Below are 13,855 nucleotides of genomic sequence, written 5' to 3'. Positions count from 1 at the left end.
AACTGAGGCTCACAGGAGGCTGCACCCAGGGCCAGAGGGTGAGTCACGCCGGGATTTCAGCGCCTGTCTCCTTGTCAGGGATCTAACCCACCAGACTTCACGACAGACAGAGAGAGGGAGGGAGGGGGCAGGCCTCTGGTTTGTCAGCCTCAGTGCTCCTGACATTTGGGGCAGGGGGTTCTTTGTGGTGGGGGCTCCCCCAAACATCACGGGACGTTCAGCAGAGGCCAGCAGCACCCACCCTGGCCAGGCCCTGACGATCAGAATGTTTCCAGATGTTGCCACACATGCCTGGAGAGCGAGACTGCCCTGGCTGAACCACTGCTGTGGCCCAAGGAGCATCCTGACGGCTGTGACCGGGATTCTGGAGTCATGGTCTGGGCCCAGGGGAGGAAAGGCGAAGGGCCATGAGTGTGCCCGTGTGTGTGTGTTTCTGGGCATCAGCAGGTCCTGGGCTCAGCGGTGAACCATGGGTCCCTTTCTCGACACAGAGGGCTGGGCTCTCTGGGCAGGATGGGGCTCTAGCTGCCAAGGAAGCAGAATTTCCACGCCCAGGGTGGGGAGTGATCGCCTCGGAGGCGTCCGCCCGCTGCCCCTCTGTCCGGCAGGGCCTGCTGGAGGCTTCCTCCCCCGACAGCTTGGACAGCCGTGGACATGTCGGGTCCCCTGCAGCCACCCAGGACCCAGGCAGCTCCCAGGCTGTGGTGGGGGGACAGGGATGCCTTTCCTTCCTGACACCTGGGCAGCAGGTTTTCATGGAAAAGGAGCTATCATAGATGGTCTCCTTGAATCCTCCCCTGAAGTCATGTGAGGCAGGGATCCTCCTGATAGAACTTCAGGCTGGACGAAGATGGAGCCTGAGGATGTGTGGTGGGTGTGTGTGTGTGTGGAGGGGTGGGGTGATAGAGCCTGAGGATGTCTGGCGGGGATGTATGTGCACACAAGTATGTACGTGTGTGTGTACGTGTATTTCCTGGAGAAGGAAATGGCAACCCACTTCAGTATTGTTGCCTGGAAAATACCATGGACGGAGGGGCCTGGTAGGCTACAGTCCATGGGGTCGCAAAGAGTCGGACACGACTGAGCGACTTCAATGTCAATGTCAATGTGTACGTGTATGTGTGGTGATGGAGCCTGAGAACATTTGGCAGGTGTGTGTGTGTGTGTGTGTGTGTGTGTGTGTGTGTGTGGTGGTGGCGGTGGCGGTGGTGTTGAAGGGCGAGGCCTGAGCAGAGCTGGCTGGGCCAGTGTTGAATGAGTTTCAGTTTTGCATCTGCCAGAGAGTACCTGAGGCCCACAGGCTGCAGTGTGATAAGGGTACTCTCCTGAGCTGGTTTCGAAGCTCCCGGCTAAGAGGCAGGCCAGGCACTGTGTCCTCGGGGGGCGTGTGCAGGCTGACCACGGACAGCGCCACGCAGCTGGTACGTACCCACCACTCCTGGTCCTCCTCGCCGGTGACCACGATCACCTCGCCCTCCATGAAAGTCAGCTCGTCATCGTTGTCCGCCTGGCAGTCGTAGATGGTCTTCACTCGCCTCACCTTGCTCTTCCCCTTCAAGAAAGCAGCGGGGTTTTAGCTCAAGGGACTTGAGGTTTTAGACTGAAGGGAAAGGAGGACACGATGACCCCGGGCAAGTGGCTTCACCTCGCCGAGCCTCAGTTTCTCCTTGATGAAAGGGGGGAGCGCCCCCAGCCCTGGGTGCTCTCCAGATAGAAGGGCCCCTCTGCCCAAGGCAGCAGGGGAGCCCACTGAGAGTGCGGGGGGCAGGGGGCGGGTAACCATAGATGACTTCCATCTGAGAGCAAACATCACGGGGAAGGGATCAAAATCCAGCTTCACCAGAAACAAGCGATGTGCCCGACCCCGCCCCGCCCCGTGGCAGCCTGCAAAGATGACAGCAGATTCTAAAAATGGTTTGGGGAAACATGATGTAAAGCAGACCAAACACACGCAGCATAAACACATTTCTCAGCCCCTCATGCAAAGCGCCGTGTCAGCACACGCTGCTGAAACAGAGCAGGGGAGCCCGGGGCGGGGGCGGGGACTCCAGGCAGTTCCCCAAAACGTTTTAGTTTCTGACCCATGTTTAATGGAGCTTTTGGTTGTTAGATTTCCAGTTCTCTGCAAACAGGAAGATGGAAATAGAGAACTGACCTTCCAAAGGATGCTTCTGGCGCCTGGCTTATTAAATAATTAGGAATTAAAAAAAAGCAAGCTGTTACGCTCAAAGTCTAGGGTCAAGTGCTTTTCGTCTTGGTCCGTTGGTTTCTCCCTCACTCTCCCCGATGACCCACTTGCTTCTACAATTCCCCTCCCCGGGCTAAGCCAGAGCCGGTGGGGTCTGAGAAGCCGAGGGCTACGGCCAGTCGAGATCTGAAGTCTTTTCAGCTCTGACTCTGTGAGCAAACTGGAAGACCTATGTGCGACCACTTATAACAGGGAGGGTTAAATGAGATAATAAAATGGTGAAGTGTGCAGCAGCTCAGACTGGAATTGTGTACATCAAGGCCAAGGGTGGTGCTCAGGCTTCTGGAGAGCCCGTGAAGAGCAAGCATCCACCCATGAACATGCTTGTGGCCCCCCACCCGGGAGAGGATCTGTTCCACTATTCTCACCTTTCCTTTAGTGTTGAAGGGACACACTTCCATCACAATGTTGTTTTCTCATGGGAAGATGTGAGCAAGGCTTTTGGTCCCCCTGCTAACTGTGTTCCTTAACCCGGGGTGCTCCCACCCCTGTCAGGGTGCAGCGTGGGCAGGACAGACAGCACATGTGCATCTTCCCAGAGCTTCATTTTTCCAAAAAAAAGATTTTTTTGGGGGGGTGGGGGTGGGGAGGGAAAGGCATGTTTAAAGCAGAAAGGACATATTATAGAGTAGAAGGCATTTTGTGAAAATGAAGGGCTGGGAGACTTCAAACCAAACTCTATGTTGGTTGGTACAAGTCTCTTTGGGCTTTGTGTCCAATTCCTCCAGAAAGGTGCGGAGAAAAGCTGAGGTGTGAGGCCACTTTCCCGGGACCCTGGGAAAGGAAAGGTCTCCTGCTCAAGGACCACAGACAAGGGCGACCACTTGCTGGGCGCTGCTCACACTTCCCTGCATTTCATTGCCCATGAAGCCAGGCAGTGTTCTAGCCCCTTTCTGTGAAGGAGGAGACAGAGGTTCAGGGCCATGAGGAGGTGGCCACGGCCCCGTGGTCACAGGGCAGGCAGGTCCTGATGCCTATCTGCTGGGGTCCACAGCCCAGCCCCAACCCCAAGGCCTTGCGCCCCCCACGACACCTGACACCCGACTCCAGGCTGGCTGGGTGAGCACGTGCCTGGGTTTCTGAGCACCACTCACCGTGTTGATCTTCCTGGGCAGCGGCACGGGTGTCTCTGGCAGGGTGGGTGTGAGGTCGTTGGTGTCCTCAGACGCCTGCTTGGGGACGTTCGGGGACAGGTCCGCCGGGTGTGACTTGGGGGTGAGCTCCAGGGGTGGCTGGGCCTTGGGCGAGGCGTCTCCCATCTGGGGTTTTGCCAGCAGCTCCCCCAGTTGTGGCTTGGGAGGCAGGTCTTTCACCTGGGGCTTGGGGGGCAAGTCTGCGAGCTGGGGCTTGGGGGGCAGGTCGCCCAGCTGTGGCTTCGGGGGCAGCTCGCCTGGCTTAGGTGGTAAGTCTCCAATGGGGGGTTTGGGAGCCAGTTCCGTGGGCTTCGGGGGCAGGTCCCCGGGTGGCGGCTTCTGCGGTAACTCTGTCAACTGGGACGACTTCTGGAAGATCTCAGGTGGGACGTTGGCTTTGTCGAGGGAGAGATGATGGCTGGTCTCCGTTTTCCTTAGTGCCACTGCGGGAGGCAACCACAGAGAGGGGTCACGGGCAGGACTGACCCTGAGCGAGCGCCCCAGGCGGTCGCAGGCCCAGACCCCACATGAATTGGCCTGCTTTTAAAAAAGGTGAAAGTTGGAAGCCTGGAGGCATCCACCTTACAATGGATGATCTTATGCCTCAGTTACGTAAGAACAGGACATCCAAACTCACTCAGAAGTGAAAAAAACAAAAACAAAACCCCACAACTATACACATAATAGATCCTCTGGAGAAGGGAATGGCAACCTACTTCAGTATTCTTGCCTCGAAAATTCCATGGACAGAGGATCCTGGTGGGCTACAGTCCATGGGGCCGCAAAGAGTTAGACGTGATTGAGTGACAAACACTCACTTTTTCATACACATAATACAGATTATAGAAAACTGAAAGGTGCAGAGTTAAAAGAAGAAGTTTTCTGTAAGTCTACTGCGTAAATTAGCCATTTAAAATATTTTGGTATAATTTCCTTCTGGACTTCTCTATGTATCTTTCATAGATAAAACATCTACTCTTATCTATATACTGATTTAGCAAGAATATTCACCACGTTTATAAACATTGTTCATTAGTACTAAGCATATACTTTTCATGCTGCATCCTATTCCGTTCTATAGCGGTATCATTCTAATTTCTCACGTTTTATATGATGTACACACTGTGTAAGAGGGAAAAAGTTTCTCCTCTTACCACTCCCACCTACCACCCCTTTGAGGTCACCTCCGTTCCTTTTTAGTGATGCCCATCCGTGTATATATGAATTATCTTTAAAAGCCAGGGACTACAACAAATACATTCAATGGGACTACAACACCTACGCTGCCTGCAACTTTGCTTCCCATTTAATATACTTGGGAGAATGTCTATTAACATGGGACTACAATACATACACTGAGAAGGAAACGGCAAGCCACTCAAGTATTCTTGCTTGCTACAGTCCATGGGGTCGCAGAGTCGGATGTGACTGAACGACTCACACTCACTCACTCACATACACACACACGCACGACATACATTGTCTACAACTTTGGTTTTTCTGCATTTAAAATGCTTGGGAGAATTTCTATTAATAAGTCACTTCCTCCTCCTTCTCTTTAAAGGTTGTGTAGTACTCCATCGCTTGGAGAGTCTGCGGTCTGAACCTTCGCACAGCTCTAACCAGTGGAACTTAAGACATATCTCCAAATTGGGCTCCACTACTTGGTTACCAGCTGTGTGACCCTGAGCAGGTTACAAACCCCCTCACCCTCCTCATCTCTAAACCACGAGCTGACATAACGCATATGCCAACAGGACGAGGTAGACTCTGGGTGTGGTATCAGAATATTACAGAGCATTAGCACCGCTGCTGAGGCAAGGTTCCTTGAGGCCAGGATTCACCAAGCACACAGTGGGTGCTCAGTGAGGACACAGCTGACTGAAGCACACGGAGGAGCCAAACTAAGAACTGTATTCTAAAGACACAACGCTCAGAGAGAGACTTTTTAAATGTTTTGTTTTTTAAAAAAGAAAAGACAAACCCCAGTGTTGGAAGGTCACAGCTACCCTGCAGCTGCTCCTGCTCAGGGCCTGCCGGGCCACATCCCTTCCTAAGGAACTCAAATTTCAAGGGCACCCTGCTCACGGGCCGGCCGGTGAGCTTCGGCCAACGTGGCACAGTTCAGAGAGTGACAACAGCCCCATCAGATTCCTCTCTTGGAAGTCAAGATATTGGGGTAAACAAAGCCTGAGGCAGGTGGCGATGGGGGAACAGCCGGGGGAATCCCCTGAGGCAGCGAGGCTGAAAAGCCTAGCTCTGAGCCACACTTACGGGGGAACAGAAACCGTGAGGAAGTGCTGGGCCGCCCAAACAGGCACCTCCGGTTCTAGGAATTTATCCAGAAAAGGGATCAAAGCCAGGGCACATGCCTGTGCCAGGGTGTTCAGCATGACACTGTTTATAGTGAAAAGAAAAAAACTGTGAACCGGGTGAATGTGGAAGAGGACAGACTACTTAACACGGCCACGTATCAGATACCGGAGCACTACGCAGCCAGTAGGAGTACAATTAATCTCATGGAAAGGGCTCTTGATTCACTGCATGACAAAAACCAGCTTCAGATCAGATCAGATCAGCCGCTCAGTCAGCTTAAATAGTGACATAAAAAAATCATAGGAAAAAGACTGAGAGAGCCGACTAAATTGATTTATCCTGGGTGGCGAGACTTTGGGTGGTTTGTATTTTCTTTATACTTCTTTGCATTTTTAAAATCTAGAATGAATATAGGTTAATTTTATACTACAAAGAAATATGAAAAGAGACGGTCTCCCCTCTAAAGAAGTCTCTCCTCTGACTATTTTATTTCCAAGATGATTTTGTGTTTTCCCCTCTCTAATTCAAAGTCCTTTGTGAGCTTCATTCTTAAAAAAAAAAAAAAATTATTTATTTATTTGGCTGTACCACATCTTAAGTTTCGTCATCTGATCTTAGTTGTGGCATTTAAGATTTTCCCTGACCAAAGATCGATCTTGGGCCCCCTGCGTTAGGAGTGTGAAGCATTAGCCACTGGACTACTAGCGAAGTGCCTGAGCTGCATTCTTAACTCTGATGGACAGACAAGCAAATTTCCCCCCAAAGTTGGACGACAAAGAGTACTCTGCTCGAATGAGGACATCAAGAACAAGAAAGGAGTGAGAATTCCACCCCATCCCTGGGACTTCCTTGGTGGTCCACTGGTTAAGAATCCACACTTCCACTGCAGGGGATGTGGGTTCGATCCCTGGTTGGGGAACTAGAATCCCGCACGCTGCATGGCACAGTTGAAAAATAAGAAAAAGACCTGGGGGGTTATGGTGCATGCAGGCAAGGTTGGTTGGAAACAAACAGATTCAGCCCTTTGAACAGCAGTGTGGTACAGAGCTTAGGTGCTGAACACTCTGCCCCGGGATTTGACCGTTCTGTTCCTGAGAAGAGGCTCTAAGGACAAAACTGAGAAGGAGGAGGAAGATGAAGAAAGAGTCCACATGCTCTTGGCTCATGTTTCCAACAAAAGGGGGTGCCAAGCAGAGAATGGCAGCTGCTTGATGACAGAATCCTAAGTGGAAAAACCCAGGATGCAGGACTGGACTTTCACTGTGATGACAGCTCGGGAAGAATGTAAGGGACCGAGGGCTGCGTCACAGCCCAACACTACGGTGACTCTGTTCAGGTTGGAGAGCCCCCTGAAGTTTCTCTACTTCTGCCCTTTAAAACTCATTAAACAAATGGCTCCATGCAGTAGTCAATCCCCAGCTGAGAAGGTTTTCACTAAGCCCTTTAAAAGAAGCCCAAAGAATTCCCTGGTGGCTCAGATGGTAAAGAATCCACCTGCAAAGCAGGAGATCTGGGTTCGATCCCTGGGTCGGGCAGATCCCCTGGAGAAGGGAATGGCAACTCACTCCAGTATTCTTGCCTGGAGAATCCCACGGACAGAGGAGCCTGGAGGGCTACAGTCCATGGGGTTGCAAAGAGCCTGACATGACTAAGCAACTAACACTTTCAAAGAATTTAAAAATAAGTGATGTTTGGGAAGGAAAATCAGTGAGGTGTGGTCAGTCCATGGGGAAGTGCCGGCAGGTGCTGGGGAGGACGGACGGGCAGGAGAAGGAGCTGCGCCCTGTCCCTCTCAGCATCACAGACGCCCTCTGCCTCTGGCTGAGGAGGCTCAGAAATACACCTGGACTCTGCTTGTTTTCTGGGCGAGACAAGGACACACTGGATGGATGGCGCAGGAGCCACTGATATAACATGGAGCACCCTAGCTCTTCTGCTGGGGAAAGACTGCAGGGCCGGGGTGGGAGAAGGCAGACCAGGGAGGAGGCTGCAGAGTCGAGACAGGAGAGGATGGTCTGGGAGACCACGGTGAGAGTGGAGACACAGGAAGATACAACCAACGGAGAACCAACAGTGTGTGTGGATGGACGAGGGGCATGGGAGGAAGGGAGGAGCTGGGCTTCTCTCCTAGGTTTAAGATCCAATCCCCTGGACCTGGACAATATCGCCTATAACAGACAGGGACGCTGTGCAAGGAACAGGTTTGGCTGGCGGGGGTGTGTGTGTGTCTGTGTGTACCTAGACAATATTGCCTGTAACAGACAGGGACGCTGTGCAAGGAACAGGTTTGGCTGGAGGGTGTATGTGTGTGTGTGAGTGAAGGGTCTTCAAAATCTTAAGTTGAGAAGCTGTCAGACATCTGAGCAGAGACACGACAGTGGCAGGTGTGTGGGAGTTTAGATTATGGAGGGTCACTTGGACTGCGTACATGGCACAGAGGTGCCGAGCTGGGTACCCCAGGGAATGAGGGCAGATTCAGAAGAGAAGTGACTGCGAATGAGCCAATCTCTGGAGGCTGCGGACACGAGGGGCCTGCACACGGGGGGAGGGACTGTCAGTGCCGTAAGAACAGGATGGTGTCCGCAGGCCAAGTGCGGAGACAGTAACCAGCTGGGCCGAAGGCTACAGACAGGCCGAGCCTGATCACCGCTGACGGCCTCGTGGAGGGGTTTTAACAGAGACACATGAATGGATCTCGGCGTGGAGAACTGGTAGCTGCGAACCTGACAGAGAGAGAGGCAGTCAGACGGCGTGTCCCTCTTGACAGAAAAGCACACTGCTGCCTGGGAAGGAGTTTTGCCAAAGCCTGAACTAGCAGCATCTGATCGGGTCTCCTGATCCAACTTCCAGTTGACAGGAAATATTCGAGGACAGAGGAACGTGTTAAATGACCACACGGGGCGCCGATCAGCAGAATCCAGCCTTTGCTAAGTATGGTCTCACCTCGTCCTCACGAAACCTGGTGGAGCAGGTGTCCTGGCCCCGCTGATGGGTGAGGAATCTCAGGCTCAGCGAAGCTTCTGAGTCCCCTGCCCGGGCCTCACAGCTAGTAAGCAGGAGAGCCAGTACCGGTTCTGAGGTCTCTCTCATATTGTTTGCAAGAGAAGAGATGGTATCTGGGGATACTAATGATGAATCTTCTGAAAAAGCATTGCTTTTTTTAAGCAAAAGTTTGGTGTTTGTTAATTACAAAACTTGAGCTTATAAATATTTTTATTCACTGAACAAATATTAATTATACATCTCTCACATGTCAGCTGCTGCTCAAGGCCATCTGAGATAAAGCAGGGGCCAAAAGAGACAGACGGCCCCGATCCCTTGGAGGGTACAGTGACAGTATAATTACATGTAAATATGAAAGAGAGGATGAGACGGTTAGATAGCATCACCGACTAAATGGACATGAGTTTGAGCAAACTCTGGTAGATAGCCAGTGAAGGACAGGGAAGCCTGGTGAGCTGCTGTCTCTGGCGTCGGAAAGAGTCAGAGAACAAACAGGATGAAAAAGAGAAATCTTACCTTTCTGAGGTAGTTTAGGAAGAACTCTTGGGCCAAGTGCAGTCTTTGCAGAACCGGTGCTAATGAATAAATAAGAATCGTTTATGATCTCAGAGCGCTATAAAATCAATAGTGAAATAGTATACAAGGAAATCATAGAAATTCACAGATTTATCTATCTAAAATTGCTTTCAACATTTCCCTAACAAAAGATTATAGTCCACTTTCCCAGATTTGAAGCTTGCCTGCATTTCCCTGAGGATTATCTTTTTATTCCCGAGTCTGCAGAATGGAGTCAAGAGGGAAAGTAACAAAACCACCACCAACCCTCTGAGTGAAAAAGCCTGATCCCTCTCCTTCTTGACACCTTTCCCTGAAGGAACAGCGCTGATGAAAGCGCTGGGCACCCTGCAGGTCCTGGGCCAAGCGCGCTGCTCCGAGGCAGCTCTTCTCATGCGACCCCACGTGTTATGCGTGTCTCCTCCACCTGCAGCACAGGAAACCAGAGCCTGTGCACCTCCAGGGACCTGTGGACGCTCCCAAGGCTGGTCAGTGGCAGAGCTGGACGTGCAGGCCCAGCTCCATTGGACTCCAGAGCCCTTACTTTTTCCCTGCACCAGAGCAAACAGCTTGGGTCTCAGGCCTCCAGGCTTTCCCTGAGTTGTTCCTCTTCTTGAACCATTTGTAAATGAGCAGAGGAGAAGAGCCCCGGAAAGCAGGCCCCAGGCACAGAAGCTGCCCCATGTCATCTGGTATCAGGGACTCCCCAACGCCCCTGCCACCACCGAGATGCCAGCACTGCAGGAGACAACTCTCAGCGGGAACCTGCTCTTTCTCTTTAACAAGAGGCTGTGACTGTGCTCAGGGAACCCCAGGGGCCCTGAGGACCCAAACAGCACAGCATCCCAGTGCCAAACTCGTATCTGCCAAGAGCCCCTTTTATTACCTCGTTTATCCTCTGCTGTCCTCTGATGGCCTAAGAACTGACTCCACCCCTCGTCTATCCTAATTGCATTTAAAAGGACAGGAAAAGCCAAACCAGCCAAGAAGAAAACAAAGAGCTCAATAAAGAAGATGAAATGCACGTGTCTTTCATCCTGGCCCACAAATCACTCCTGGTCTGAGTGGCTCTTTCCTTGGCTCCCTCGAAATTCTAGGGCTTCTGGGCTCCTCGAGGCTAAGGCTGGTGAGATCAAGCCACCAATGAACTAGAAGGGTTTTGCCTTGAACACGTCTAGTGCGTGTTTTGGCCTCAGCATCTTCGCAGGGATGCATGTCAGCCCATCACAGACGTGAGCTCGATGCTTTCCCAGCCTGGGTACTGAGGCCAGATGCTTGGAAGCATCTCACACGGGAGACCTGGGCTGGATGCTGTGTGTGGATCTGGGCTTCTTCGTGTGCTGCGGGGGGTGGCGTGTGCACATGTATGTAAGCGTGCGTGTACATGTGGGGGCTTGATTCCCTGTAAAAACCATTAGTGGGCACTTCCTCCACGTCAGACTCCCTCCCCTGGAAGACCCGCCCTGGACCTGGGGTTGAGAGACCCCCAGGCAGTGTGTGTGGGGGGCGCTGAGCGCGAGGGGCAGGCAGTGTTCACTGTGGCACCTGAGAACCCCCCGGATTGAGTCCCGGGGCCCCGCGTCCTCATCTGCAAACCTGAGGGCAGCAGCAACTGGGCTGCCTCACGGGCTCGTAGAGACAAAAACAGGGCGGCGGCCTCGACAAACTCTGGAAGGCAACCCCCAAGCACCAGCTGACTCCTCCTGCCTGAGCTTTTGGGTTGGGAAGCGGCTCCCTGTGTCCTCATCTGGGATCCAGTCTCCGGGGAAAACCCTCTGTGCTGGGACCGGGTATACACTGTCCAAAGAAACTCTTCCGAAGCATCTCATTTCGGTGAGAGGAGAGGAGAAAGGGACGCCCCTCTGTTAGCCTAGCTTAAAGAAATCTTACAAACAGGAGACTTGGAAAGAGTCCTATTTTTATGTTTGAAAATCTCTAGGCTATTGGATCTCCTCGAGGATTATCTTTTTACTCTCAGGTCTGCAGGATGGAGCTAAAAGAGAAAGTAACAAAACAAAATGACTTCATTAAAAAATTGAAAATAAGAACTCATTCCAGCACAGACTGTGCAATCCTCAGAAAAGTGAGGTCCATTCCCGCCTGGAATCTGGAGATGGAGGTGCTGATCCCCTGAAACACCATCCGCAGACCCTGTCCGGGCCCTAGAACTGTGTGCCGAGGGGGGCCATGCAAAGAGATGGAGGCTTTCCGGTTCCCATCACGGTCAGCATCAGCTGGTGGGCAGACGGCCTTAAGCAGACGGCCCCCAAAGCCCACTTGTATAACTGTCCATGGCGACCCTAAGCGGCCCCTCAGGGGAGTCCACGCAGAGATGGCTCACCTCGACTGCTGGGACAGGCCCTCGAACTTGTTCGTGGTCTTACTGGACGATGACGGACCCACGTCGTTACCTAGGGGAAGACAGGATTAAATGGACCAACAGCTGCAGGTCACAGGGCTGCAAGAGGTCCCACACACAAACGCACTCAAGTTTCATTACTCCTTGGAGATGCCCTGAGGGCCACGTTAATAATAGCAACTGCTGTGTACTCAGCACTGACTACCAGTGAGGTACTGTGCTAAGTACCTCACAGTCATTACATCTATGAGATACATATTATTGTGTGGGTGTGCTCAGTCATGTTCAACTCTCTGCAACCCCATGGACTGTAGCCCACCAGGCTCCTCTGTCCATGGGATTTTTCTGGCAAGAATACTGGAGTGGGTTGCCATTCCTCCTCCAGGGGATGTTCCCAGGGACTGAACTCGTGTCTCCTGCACTGCAGGTGGATTCTTTACCCCCTGAGTCAGTGGGGAAGCCCAGACATAGCATTTGCCTTCCGGTTTACATAAGAAACAAAGAAGTAAAGCAGAGGCCAGGGTCAAGCAGCTGGTAAGGGTCAGAGCTGGGATGCGAAGCCAGGCAGCCCTCCTCCAGGGTCTGCAATGAACCCCTACCCTTGCCCCTCCCACCCCAGCCCCATAACCTACAGAAGGAGAGGCTGGTTAAGTGCTCAGATGGAACCTCCTGGATGGGGCTGTAACACCAGGACATCGACGCATGAAGAATAGGGCCAGGCTTCCAAATACAGATCTGGTTTAATGAGACACTCCTTCTAACCATCAGTCTATTTCCACGAGTCTGCAGCTTAACCCTGAAGGTCTTCCTAAGCAGCCTCTCACTGCATCCTCAGAGCTGAGACTTCCTTTAAGGCAAGCGTTTCTTTTCAGTGTGGTGCTCACATCTCACACTTTCAGACTTAAATGGGTCGTAACAATCAAAATGTCAAAGAAAGTTCTAGACAAGGGGAATATGCTGCTGCATCTGCTCATTCCTGCTCCAGGTAGAAAACACCCCAAACCAGTGGTTCTCACCCTATTATGCATGAGCACGAGACCACCAGGGCTGTAGGAGCCCCCGCTCTGCTCGGGGCCACCCACTCCGCTGTCTCACAGACAAGCCAACACATCAGGGGCTGGGGCGCGACACCGCAGCTCAAACGGCCGGCATCCTCACTTCACCCTCTCCTCCGGCCACCTTCCAAGGATGCTACGTGTTTTTACGCCTCTGTGACCTTGGCGCCTGTGTTCCCACTCTCTGCAACACCTGTCCCCTCCCACTTGTGGTAAATTCCTCTGCCACCTTAGAAAAGAGTCTCTCGAAAGTCGGACTCAGTCCCTTCATCTCCCGGGCGAGCCTACAACCATTAATCACAGAGGACGGTCAGGGTGCAGATTCTAGAGCCAGACAAGCCTGGCTCTGGAGTCCAGGTGTAGCCCCTGCCCAGCGGGCATGAGTTCTAATGACACTGCTTTTCCTACCGAGTCTCAGTTCCCGCCTGTACGAAAGAGGGATAACAGTTACTACTCCACTAGACGGCGTGAGCATCACGGGGGAGAAACCACGGAGGGTGGTGCACATCACAGGGGCGAGACACGAAGGGGGATCCCTGTTCCGAGCTCTCTGATGCGATGTAATGAAAATGGTGATGATTTACTTCCTCAACAGGTGAGCGCTTTGCTGACAGGGGCTCTGCCTTGTCCGGCTCCGTGGTCCTGCTCTCCAGCCCGGTGTCTGCCTAGAGCCGCCTCCGGGTGCTGCTGAAGGAAACTGCAGCCCACAGAGCCGCTGCCACCACTTCCCTGCCCCCAGTCTGGCTTCTCCCACTCCTTGGGGGTGAGGGTGGGCCTGGGCAAGGCATCTGAGGTTGGGCAGACAGGAATCCTGCCTTTCTCAGAGCCAGGCAAAGGCCACCTGCCATGCCTGGGAAGAGAAATGTGGCTTAGCAAAATTTCCAAAAATAGGAGAGCAAGGTTGGAGGGAGGGGGAGGAGCATGAGCGTGGAAGCAGCTCAATCCTTTTCCTCTCTCTGTGCCATCTGGGAAGGACTGTGCTGCACACACAGATGTGCAGGAAGGGACGGTGGCAGACAAGACGAGGGGCAGGCAATTTAAGAAGCTGTGGCCAAGGATGTCCCTGCTGGTTCGGTGGTGAGAATCTGCCTGTTAATGCAGGGGACAATGGGTTCTATCCCTGGGCCGGGAAGATCCCACATGCCTCTGGGCAACTAAGCTTTCGAACCGCAACTACTGAAGCCCT

At 52.6% G+C, this 13,855-nt stretch overlaps 1 protein-coding gene across 2 annotated transcripts in view; it reads right to left on the bottom strand.

The window, feature by feature from the left end:
* ASAP1 (ArfGAP with SH3 domain, ankyrin repeat and PH domain 1) overlaps positions 1-13,855 on the bottom strand; it is a 340,720-nt gene that overhangs the window by 3,695 nt on the left and 323,170 nt on the right. For both annotated transcript variants that reach the window (XM_010844319.1, XM_010844320.1), the window contains 4 exons: positions 11,597-11,666; positions 9,217-9,275; positions 3,343-3,824; positions 1,430-1,552 (listed from right to left, as the gene is read on the bottom strand). In XM_010844319.1, coding sequence (XP_010842621.1) covers positions 1,430-1,552; positions 3,343-3,824; positions 9,217-9,275; positions 11,597-11,666 — 734 coding nt within the window. The remainder of the gene's footprint in view (positions 1-1,429; positions 1,553-3,342; positions 3,825-9,216; positions 9,276-11,596; positions 11,667-13,855) is intronic.

This window comes from Bison bison, unplaced genomic scaffold (genome assembly GCF_000754665.1).
Source record: "Bison bison bison isolate TAMUID 2011002044 unplaced genomic scaffold, Bison_UMD1.0 scf7180017864199, whole genome shotgun sequence".
In the NCBI taxonomy this organism is placed as follows: Eukaryota; Metazoa; Chordata; class Mammalia; order Artiodactyla; family Bovidae; genus Bison; species Bison bison.
The sequence above is the reverse complement of the archived record's forward strand: the minus strand, read 5'-3'. Positions and strand labels throughout refer to the sequence as shown.